Genomic DNA, 12,288 nt, shown 5'->3' on the forward strand with positions numbered 1-12,288 from the left:
CCTCCTCCTTCCTTCCTTCCTTCCTTCCTTCCTCCTTCCTTCCTTCCTTCCTTCCTTCCTCTTCCTTCCTTCGTCTTGCTCTATCACCCAGTCTGGAGTGCAGTGGTGCAATCTCGCCTCACTGCAAACTCCACCTCCCAGGTTCAAGCGATTCTTGTGCCTCAGCCTCCTGAGTAGCTGGGATTACAGGCGCACCCCACCATACCCGGCTACTTTTTGTATTTTTAGTAGAGATGGGGTTTCACCATGTTGGCCACGCTGGTGTCAAACTCCTGACCTCAAGTGATCTGCCTGCTTCGGCCTCCCAAAGTGCTGTGATTACAGGTGTGAGCCACTGCACCTGGCCCAATAAGTCTTTTTCTACCTATCTGCTTCATGCTTTGCTCTCCCTCCTCTGAACCTCCCTCATGTTTACGATGGTCACACTCAACTCTTTTGGCACTTGGAGCAAAGCCATCTTTTTATTTTTAATCACTTATAATTTCTTACCCCTAACTAAACAGTACATTTCTTAAGGGCAATGAATTTCTTATATTGTTTTGAATTCTAACAAACATCACTCCTCACATGCAGTTGAGTGTTTAATAGCAATGGCATTGATTGAGCACCTACCATGTGTCAACCCCTTGGCAAATATTAAATGTAATCCTTAGGATAACCTTGCAAGGTAGATGTTATTATCTTCCTTTAGCAGCAAGGTTAAGTCACTTTACTGTTACCACACAGTTGGCAAATGGCAGAGCTGGGATTTGAATTCAGGTCATCCGGATCTAGAGCCCAAACTCTTCGCTATGCTGTGTTTTCTGTGTCTTAGAATATGAACTTCAGGCTGGGCATAGTGGCTCCCGCCTGTAATCCCAGCACTTTGGGAGGCTGAGGTGGGCAGATCACAAGGTCAGGAGTTCAAGACCAGCCTGGCAAATATGGTGATATCCCGTCTCTACTAAAAATACAAAAATTAGCTGGGCATGGTGGCACTCGCCTGTATTCTCAGCTACTCAGGAGGCGGGGGCAGAAGAATCGCTTGAACCCAGGAGGCGGAGGTTGCAGTGAGCCAAGATCGCGCCACTGCACTCCAACCTGGATGACAGAGCGAGACTCTATCTCAAAAAAAAAAAAAAAAAAAAGAACTTCAGTAAACCTAAGTGCTGTAGGTTCCCAGACAACAGAGTAATCTGAAACATCAGCTCAGAGGTGCTTCAAATCGGGTAAAAGCTGAGACTCGGGTCTATTTTAAATCCTAAACAATGAGATTAGGATTTAAATATTTAAAGAAATGGAAATATTTGAAGTATGAATAATGAAAATAACAGAGATAAATAAATGGAATAAACATTAAAAAATTTAAGTCTCAAAAGTGAATACTGAGATTAACTCAGAAGCTACAAAGTAGCTGCTATGTAGGATGAACAAGTCTAGCAATAAAAGGTACAACATGAGGACTACAGTTAATAAAGTTGAATTGTGTTAGGGATTTTTGTTCAATAAGTAGATGTTAGCAGCTTTTGCCACAAAAAGTAACTAAGTAACAGTAAGTAATAATGATTCAAAAAGTGAACACTTGAGGTTGGAATGAAAAAAAACAGACCACTTGGGAATAGTTAAATTTTGGTCTGTACTTGTATGGTATATATAAATCAAGGCTGATGAGATGCGGATATATGAATTTGCTTCACTATAGTGGCAATTTTGCTACATATATGTATCCCATAAGGGTCATGTTGCAAACATCAGTTATACACAGTAAAATTTATTTGAAAAAAATAAACACAGAAGCTAGAGAAATCTTAGACACGTAGCCCAACTCTCCGCTTTTATAGACAGGGACACTGAGGCTCAGAGAAGAGAAGAGAATTACCCAAGACCATGTGCAGCCAGAAGGAGGGGTTCAAACAGACTAAAGAAGGAGCAGCTTCTCTTTTGGTAGAGGAGAGATGTGTTACCCAAAGTTTCAGGGAAATCAAAGAAACTTTGAGATGATAGAATATACAGCTTCCAATTGCATGTATTTTTCCTTCCTAATACTTCACAAAAAGTCCAAATGCAAATCCCAGATCTGGACATCACAATGTTTACACTTGGTGGTAACTGAATTGTGCACATGATTGGTATAGCGAAGCAGCAACTGAATGTGGAACTAAGCAAAGGTCCAACTAGCAGTCCTGCTGGAAGGACAGATGGTTTTAGGGACTAAGACAATGCACATCTGTTCTACAGTTAGAGTCTGCCCAACTTTATGGCAATTGCTCTATGTCATAAACACACCGAATGGTGCCTATTTACCTTCTGTTCCTCCAAAATTTCCCATCAAATACGTACTATTGTCATACTTCTTTCCATTGCTTGTAATATTAACCCTCCAAAATAATTAGGAAAGATTAGTAACCGAGAAACCCAGCTGACAATATTGCTTTATCCTGTATGCCCTTGGTGTCAAGATTTTAGAAGCAAATTTAAATGTAAGAATTTAGGATAATGTACAGAAAGAAAATAACTGTAAGTCATTCTGATTTGAAAAGCAAAAACTTGAGATCTGCATGCAAGAGTCACGCTGTGTAGAAATAGTTCACTTTTGGTTTCTATATGTAGAGCATGTAAAAATTAAGGCTGTTATAATCCAAATCTGTTTCTCACTTGGGATATTTCTCCTTAACATTCTCCTCAATTCAGACCTTATAAAAACAGAGGCAGAAATCTTCATTTATTTTTCCTTAGGTTTATGTAGGATATTAACTTGAAGGAACTTTCATGTCTATTTTCTTATTGTTCCTGGCTATAGCATTTTGATGAATGAGCAGAGCGAGAGAGCTGTTAGTTTATCCATAAATCAACAAAATAAATGGAACACCAAACCCTGATTCTTAGGCTCAATCTTAACCTCCCCTGTACCACACGGCACTTCCCCATCTCCCCAACAGTTTCAATTCCAAGCTGATTTCCTTTTCTACACAGCAGGTTTTACGTGTTTTCCCCTCATGCCAGCTGATGTATATTCAACAATTTTAAATAAATCCATAAGATAGCTTAAGAAAAACTTGATTAAAAGGAACGATGGTCTGAAAATCACTCACCAACTTTCAAAACAAAGCTGAAAAATTGTGGCTATTAGGCTTATTGCTTTTTTTTCTACATATAATAAAGAGGTTATTGAATTTTATGATGTTATTTGAAAATAATTCAATGATTAGCTTTTATAGAACTCAATTGAAATGGTGTAGTTGAAAAAATGCAGCAATCAGAGCTTTATATGTGTGTGTGTGTGTGTGTGTATTTGGCACTAGATGGTGGTGAATGGCTCACATTTATATATCTTAGTAGAAGATCTAGTAGTGTGGTAAAGAATAACAGAAAAATTCAAGAAAGAAAAAAGAAAAGCCATTATTTAAAAATAGACATACATAGCAATAGTTGTAAAACCACAGAATTATAGCTAAAATGTATAGAAGTGGTTTTAATTTCTAGTTTTTGGTGAAAGTCTCTTTTGATGCAAGGGATATTTTTTCTTGTTCCTACTGCAAAGATGTGAGAAACATTTCATGGTATCAAAAACAGATGTTCATGAGGGAAACTGCGGTAAAAATGGATCAACAGAGTCTTGTATAAGTTTATCAGTGTCATCACAAATAAAAGAGCAGCAATTTGGGCATCAAATAGATACCTCCTGAAGTACGCCTATCCAGAGGGGTGGGGGACATAGTTTTCAGAATATGTGAGTATTAGTTTTCTAGGACTGCTGTAACAAATTATCACAAGCAGGATGGGTTAAAACTAGCAACATTGGTTCTCTCATAATTCTGGAATTCTGTCCAAAATCAAGGTGTTAGCAGGGCTGTGAGCCCATCAGACTCTAGAGGAGAATTTGCCTTTGCCTTTTCAAGCTTCTGGTGGCTGCTGGTAGATATTCCTTAACTGTGGCCTCATCACTCCAATCTCTGCTTAAGTGGTCACATTGCCTCCTCTTCCTTTGTGTATCTTCTCCCTGGTGTGTGTTTCTCTCTCAAAACTCCCCCTTGTGAGGGAGGATACTTGTGGATGCTTGTGATTATACTGAGAGCTCGCTTAAATAATGCCAGATAAGGGCCTCTTCTAAAGATACTTCACTTAACCACAAATTCTGCCGTATAAAGCAGAACCCACTGGTCCCAGGGATTTGACATGGGATCTTGGGGCTCCATTTTTTAACCTACCACAATGTGCTTATGGTAAACCATATGGTAGGGCCTCTGACTGGTCATTACTCATGCTGTTAGCTACAAATTTTGAGCATGTCTAATGAATAACTTCTCTGACTGAACTTACTTGAGATATGAGAATCATTGTGTCCTAGTGCATTGGTATGAAAGAGAGGAGGTGGTCTCAGTATGAGCCATCGAATCAGAGCCCCACAGTGTCTCCCATAACATGATGTTCCGTGATTCTTTCTTATTGGGTTGCATTTGCAACAGGGACAGAAATAGGCCCTTGAGAGTGGATGACTAATGCATATGATATCCTTGAGATTTACAGATCTAGAGTAGTGGTTGAGAGGATGAAACATCAGTAAGTGGACAGTAAGGGCAATTCATGCAAATGTCTAAAGTCCAAATAACTGCATTTTGGGACTTTATGCATTTAATTATCTGAATTTAAAAAGTCAGTGAAGTGAGGATGAGTGTAAGCTACTAGTGTTGAGATGCTGGATAATATGATGGGGACAGGAAGTTAAGGGTGAGTTCATACCATCTATGCACTTGATGCCTGAGAATAACTACCATGGTTAGAGCCAGTGCGTACTTTTGTTGTTCTAGAAGTTGTCTCTACATGGTATATTTTCTTTTGAAAAAACCCTTTTGTTTGCATGTATCAGAGATTATTCTACTCTAGTCCCCACTGGCCATTCCCTTTAAATATGGAATGTGGGCAGGGTGCCGTGGCTCATGCCTGTAATCCCAGCACTTTGGGAGGCCGAGGTGGGTGGATTACCTGAGATCAGGAGTTCGAGACCAGCTTGGCCAACATGGTGAAACCCCGTCTCTACTGAAAATACAAAAATTAGCCTGGCATGGTGGCACACGCCTGTAATCCCAGCTAATTGGGAGGCTGAGGCAGGAGAATTGCTTGAGTCCAGGAGGTGGAGGTTGCAGTGAGCTGAGATCATGCCACTGCACTCCAGCCTGGCCAACAAAGTGAGACTCTGTCTCAGAAAAAAAAAAAAAAAAAGGAATGTGGAATTAGGAGTCATCTGCTACTTGTAAATTGTGCAGCTTTGAAATAATTACTTCCCTTCTCTTGTTTTCAATGCACTCATCTGTAAACTGGGAAACTGTGTAAATATCAATCCGAGGGTTAAGTGTGTCTATCAAATGCAACAACACATGAGAAAGCGCACTTTAAACTGTCCTTACATAAATGTTATTATAGTCATCATATTATATGGCTATCCTGCCTGGTATTTTGTCTTCAGCATTCAGTCTAGGGCTTGGTTGCTAAGTTCTTGTATTTTTCAAATATGTAAGTATTTTTTTTTTCCACCAGGTTATTTGGTGTTCAGTGGCATGAACTATGTATTATATATGTTTCTTGTATCCACTTTCTCTGTAAGAGACCCAGTGTCACTGGGTCAATAGCAAGAGCTCAGCAAGTTCTTATCTGAAGAGAGATTAAAAACCTTGGCTGTGACATGTGAGGCTTAGACACTTGCTCTTTGCTCTATGGCAAAGTTCTCAAACAATGATGTGCAAAGGCACCACCCAAGGAGCTTGTATAAAAATGATACAATGACCATGGCTTGGCTCCAACCCAATAATAGTAGACATGGGACAGGTCCAGGGATCTGTATTTTAAAATGAAATAAAATAATATGGTTTATTATTAATTAAGTTTAGAGTGTCTCATTTTATAAAAAGTAAAAACTCACCAAAAAATAAAGAAAGGAAACAAAACCTGTGACTTGATAGCCACAGATCTTGAGCAAGAAGTCATGTTAGGTAAATTTTAAAGAAAAAAAGTATATCCACCATTTGGATATATGCCTTCATGCTCTTTAATGGAAATTTCCTTTTTCTCTAACTCTGGTATAGTGCCTTATCATTTGTATATAGGCATTGATAATGATACAAGGTTTGAATTACACACTCATTCACCCTGGGCAGACACCATGTTTGTTCCTTGATGGTGGATATTACCCTTACATGCAACTCTTGTCTTTCCAATTGACAGTTTGCCTGAAACTTTCATCAACTTTCATAATTTAGTTGCTGTCTCATGTTAGTTGCAGTTACTGTGGTCAAGTAACCCATATGATTCCACTTGAGGCTGTGGTTCATTTTAAGTAGATTCTGAATTCCTTCTCTCTCTCTTTCAAGAGACTAGATTTGGATTGATATTTTATTTTTATTATTATTACTGTTTTTGAGACAGAGTCTCACTGTGTTGCCCAGGCTGGAGTGCAATGACATGAACTCAGCTCACTGCAACCTCTGCCTCCCAGGTTCAAATGATTCTCCCACCTCAGCCTCCTGAGTAGCTGACATTACAGGCACGAACCACTACACCCGGCTAATTTCTGTATTTTTAGTAGAGATGGGGTTTCACCATGTTGGCTAGGCTGGTCTGGAACTCCTGACCTCAAGTGATCTGCCTGCCTCAATCTCCCAAAGTGCTGGGATTACAGGCATGAGACACTGTGCCCTGCTGTATTGATATTTTTATCACACACCCCAGGTGATTCTGAGCAGGCACTGTGAGAAGCACTGAACTAGGAGCAGACAAGGAGCCAATTTTTCAGATTTCTCTGTAGCAGATAAGCTCCATTTGTTTAACTAGAAGAGAAGTGGTGACTTAAAAGAAAGGATAATGGCCGGACGTGGTGGGTCACGCCTCTAATCCCAGCACTTTGAGAGGCTGAGGCAGGCGGATCACGAGGTCAGGAGTTTGATACCAGCCTGGCCAACATAGTGAAACCCCGTCTCTACTAAAAATAAAAAAAAAAAACAAAATTAGCCGGGCGTGATGGCAGGCGCCTGTAACCCCAGCTACTTGGGACGCTGAGGCAGGAGAATCGCTTGGATCGCTTGACCTTGGAAGGCGGCGGTTGCAGTGAGCCGAGATTGCACCGCGGCACACCAGCCTGGGCAACAGTGTGAGACTCTATCTCAAAAAAAAAAAAAAAAAAAGAAAAGATAACATAAAATATGCAATAAAAGCTGTTCCTGGATGGGAGGAAATTGAACGTTCATTTGAAGCATGTCCCAGGAGTTTGATTTTGGAGCAGAGCTGAACATGGTGCCAACATTCTCAGCAGACATGCTGGAAGAACCAGTACCTGCTGTGTATCAGCCCCTGCACTAGGTACTGGACATGGTTGCCTCATTTATTTCTGGTCATCGGCTGTCATGCCCTGCACCCAGCTGGTGCCAACAAATGCCTGACATTCATGTGATTATATTTTACTTGATAGAATAGGTGTTTATATGTTGATCTTGGTAACCAAATGATATTGCCATTCTAAAATCATTTCTGAGATCTGATGTAACTACTTAAACATTTGGGGTACACAGTAGAACTATTTATAAAGACACGGATGGCAGATGAAGATTTTAGACTCAGAACGTCTCCTGCTAGGATTTTAAAATCTGATTTTGCATGTTACAGAGAAGATTTTTTTTTTAAGTTATCTCTGTTGGGTTTAGAATAACAATTATGTGGATGAAGGTGAGTATTATTCCCACCAACCAAGCCCTTGGTAATCCATGGCTTGGGGAAATGAAAAAGTCAGGATACATCATCTTTTAATTGCCGTGAACCACAGTAGCCAGCCAGTAAGATCACAGAGCTCCTGGTGCTCCTGCTGGCTGCTAACAGACATGCCATAATTTTAATAACAGAGATATTTATAGCTGGAAGGGACCCCGGAGGTCATTTTGCCTAACTCATTTCATATTGGGCCCAGAAGAGTAAAGTGACTTTCCCAGGGCCACATGACTGGTTCCCGGCAAGGGCCAGGGCCCCTCTCTACTGGTGTTCCTTCACTCCACAGGCTTCTCAGTCAGGAGGAGCACCAGCATTTATTGACTGTGATTTACGTGACATCCAGTTATAAGGGAATAGGAATTCTGTTTCCAAGGGCATATAGTCAATAGCAGATGAATAAAGACATGAAAACTCTTTCAAAAAGGGCATGAAAACCAGCATAAAGTAGACTAGGATGAGATTGAAGTAAAGGGAGTGTAAGTTAAGGTGTAAATGCTGGCACCACTAAGTGAGAGAGAGATCGTCAGTCATGGGGTGATTCTGTACTGCATGCCAGTTAAAGGAAGGCTTTGCTTTGAGAATATCAGACCCAGAAAGTGGGGGATTGGTGTGTGGATAAAGGGAGAGGAGAGAGAACCTGCAAGCACCTCAGAATGTGTTAAATTGGAACTTACATTAAGTCTTGAGTTACTTGTCTGCCTGGATCGTTTTTCAGCCAGGAGATCTTTGACTGTATGCTTCACTCTCACACCTTGATACACTCGTTTGCTGTGGTCTCCTGGGACTTAAGCAAATGGAATAGTCACAACAAATGTGGATGGAATCATTAGGTTAACCTCCCATAGGACGTATTTAGGGGCTGATCATTGTGATGTCATTTTCTTGATAGAATGCTAGAATTCTTGGATTTGAAGTGGCTTTGATAGAGTGGCTTCAATAGAGCCCAGTCTCTTAGTCTTTGATAGAGACTCATCTAAGCTCTACAAGTGACAGAAACACCATTCCATCATCTACACAACAGCTCTTCAAAGTCCCTTCCTTGAACTCTGATTTGTCAAGATTTACTCTGTCAAGGTTTACAATTTATGCTTTAATCACAAGACTAAGGATTGGCTGCAACTTGGAATGATGCTTCTAAATGCATGAGGTAGAAGTTAGATTTGTATGATTCAGGTTACAGCATAACAGTATTCCTGCCCTATTATACCTGCTGGGAGTGAGCAGGTCAACAGGAGTTTTAAGAAGATAATGTTCTTAAGAAGAAAGTTGTTTGTTATTGGTTTACTGCATGAAATAAATATGTTTTGTTTTTGAAAATCGATGATTCAACATGAGGAGTTACTGCTTTGAAATAAGGCAGAGGATAAATAAGGAATCATTCATTCATTTAACAGATATTTATTGAGCACTTACTATATTCACTTACTGAAGACATTGTAGTGCTTGGTAATTTACATGTATTACTTCATTTGATCTGTTTTACAGATGAGGAAACTGAGGTCTGGGACTAAATTATTTGCAAGGTCTCATAGCAGCTTATAAGCAATAGAGCTGGAATCCAGACTTAGGTCAGTTTGTAGTATCAACAACCAGAAAAATTTGCTGTTTTCATCATGAGGGAATTACAGAGAGATAACAGACTATAGAGAAAAACATTTCTCCAAAGTTCTAAAATTGATAGCCTTGCTTCTAGGCATAGTGAGAAACTTATTACTGAGGATGGTGAGGAAATAATAAGAGAATCTTTTGTTTGGCCTATTCTAGAAAGTGTTTATGCACCGAATTAGTGGTTCTACTAGAGGAATTCTAAGATGTTTTCTAACTCTATAATTGTTGTTCTGTAGTAGGTTAGATAACTTCCATTTAATTAAAATTAAATCCATTATAGTTGAGGTGTTGCTGGCTTACCAGCAAATTCAGCTGGTACAGAACTCAGTATCAGTGTATATAGCAGAATATAAAAACAAATGTATGTATGAGGCACATAACCAAAATTAATCTCTAATCTGGTTGAATTTGTAGATACTCTAAAATATATTTCATTTATGAGTCAAATTGCATTGACTCAATGCAATGACTCAAAAATGACTGAAAAGATTGACTCGAAAAGAATGAAAAGAAGGAAGAAAGGAAATGAAAGCTACAACCAGAGGTAGTATGGTGCATTGGAGAAAAGAGGTTGCTGGTAATCACAACTACACATTAGTCACTAGCTTGGAACAATAATAATCTCTCAGTTCCATTTTCCTCATGCGTAAAATGGGTATGATCACCTCTTCTTAGCTGTCTTCAGAGGATCAGAAGGCAAAAATAGGACATACATGTAACTAACAAGCTTCATACAAAACACCGATACAAAATGAAGAAGAAAAACAAATCCAGGTTCCAAGACAATGTATTATTTAATTCAAGTAAAGCCACATGCAGCCTTATTTCAGCAAAACAAAGTTATTTGAATCATCATTTGGGTCTAATTTTGACAGGATTTGATCTATATATGTTATAATTAAAGAAGCTTGAAATACTTCTTTGAAATCAGCTTCAAATTTAAAGCTTACTGACCTTATGATTGTTCCAAAGGAATCTAAATGTTGCTTCCAGAATTGTGTGTGATGCTCTACTTTTGGAAAATCCTAAGGCCACATTGATTTATCGATTATTTGTTGAGTGTTTTCTGTGTGTCAGAACTGGGGATACAAAAGAACATGGCTGTCTAGTGGGGAGAGAAATACTTTAAAATAAAATAATTGTGATGCAAACGTGCTAACTGCAAGAACAGAAATATACCTAGGATAGTCAGAGAAACCCAGAACACATCACTTCCTTGTAGGGGGGAGAGAGACTCAGGGAAGACAAGGTGATACCTGAGTTGGGGTTTAAAGCAAGGTAGGGTGTGTGTGGTGATGGCAAAATAGGCAGGAAGACAGCACAGGCAAAGTCCTGGAGGCAAGGACAGAAAGAGGAAGTGGCAGGAAGTGAGGCTGGGGAAATGAGTAGGGGTCAATTATGATGTTTCTGGTATAGGGAAAAGTTTGGAATGCATCCTGTAGGCAATGCGCCATTGGGGGCTTTTAAGAATGAGAGTGATATTGGTTTCATTTGCATTTTAGATCGACTTTTCTGGCAGCTGAGAGGAAGGTGGTTTTGGGAATCACAAAGCTGCAGGAAGATCAGTCAGGAGCGTTCTAGAAAAATCCAGACAAGAGCTAAATGGGGTCTGAGTACTGGTGGATGGGAGGGCAAGGATCAGACAGGTTTGAACATTATTTAAACACGAGAGAGAAGAAGATTCAAAGGTGAAGCTCAAGTCTGCACCATGGAATTGCTCTCAGTACGTAAGTTTCAGAACCATCGTGATGTGGATGGTAATGAAACCAAGAAAGAGGATGAAATCCCTTAGGGGAGTGATTGAAAGATGAAGTCACATGGTGGCACACATAGAAAAGAATAATGAGCACCTGGCATACTGAGGTGAACAGGCCAGTCTACTTCCAAGAGCTGAGAGGATCAGTATCTTTGTAATGCCTATAACACTGATTTCCAACACACAGGTTTGGAAGCTCTGGACTAAATGATTAAAGATGGAAGCCTGGGGAACATCACATTTGAATGGTTGTCAGAGGAGGAGAGGAGAACCCTATGAAGAAGATATGGGAAGACTAATTGGAGAAGAAACAGGAAAAACCAGGGGCATAAGGCATCCTAGAAATCTGGGGAAGAGATTTCAAGAAAGAAAGAAAAAAAGTCAGAGGCAACAGAGTAGTTCAGGAAGATAAGGACAGAAAAACATCTCTTGCTTTCAATTCAGTGGTTGGCATTGAGCTTACCAAGAGTAACTCAGAAGTGTTGGGTGGCTGGAAGGCAGATAATAATGTCAATGGAGGAGGCAGACACAGGAAGGGGAGACTATTTCTTCTTGAAGTTTGAATGAGAAAGGAAAACAAGAGATTGAGTGATAATTAGAGAGAATTATGGTGTCAAGGAGAGGTTTGCTTATGTTCTTATATCTATTTATGTATTTATGAGTGGGAGAGAGTTGAAAATATTTGAACAGGACAGAGGGAAGGCTAAATGTTTAGAAGAGAGAGACAAAATGATGGAAAGAGGTCTCGAAAAGGCAGAAAGAAATTAAGGCCAAGGGCACAAATTGACCCTCAACTTCTGAGACTGAAGTACAGAAAGTCAGGGTGTGGGTGGGGTGGTGGTACGGCCAGTGACTATGATGGCTCTAGTGCATATCAAGCAGACTGGTGTAGGAGAGCAACTCCAAACCAGGCAGAACCAGGCAGGGGTCAAAGCCAGACAGACAAGTCAAAGAATATACATTGGTCATTCTCAAATGTGATCCCTGGACCAGCAGCATCAGCATTGACTAGGAACTTGCTAGAAACGCAAATTCTCAGACCCTACTCCAAATGTACCGAATCAGAAACCCTAGGGTGGGGACTAGCCTTCCAGGTGATTCTGATGCTCTCTGACATTGGAGAACCAAGATATACATATGAGTAAGGCCTTTAGAAGGTTCCTGTGGAGGTGGGGTGGTCAACTCTAATCTAC

General features: G+C 40.0%; 1 protein-coding gene across 1 annotated transcript in view; it reads right to left on the minus strand.

Moving 5' to 3' along the window:
- The window catches only part of C15H11orf53 (chromosome 15 C11orf53 homolog), a 48,832-nt gene that overhangs the window by 3,045 nt on the left and 33,499 nt on the right, over positions 1-12,288 (minus strand). The window contains exon 2 of the mRNA XM_030918659.1: positions 8,321-8,515. Coding sequence (XP_030774519.1) covers positions 8,321-8,515 — 195 coding nt within the window. The remainder of the gene's footprint in view (positions 1-8,320; positions 8,516-12,288) is intronic.

The sequence above is a fragment of the Rhinopithecus roxellana genome, chromosome 15, assembly GCF_007565055.1.
Source record: "Rhinopithecus roxellana isolate Shanxi Qingling chromosome 15, ASM756505v1, whole genome shotgun sequence".
Lineage (NCBI taxonomy): Eukaryota > Metazoa > Chordata > Mammalia > Primates > Cercopithecidae > Rhinopithecus > Rhinopithecus roxellana.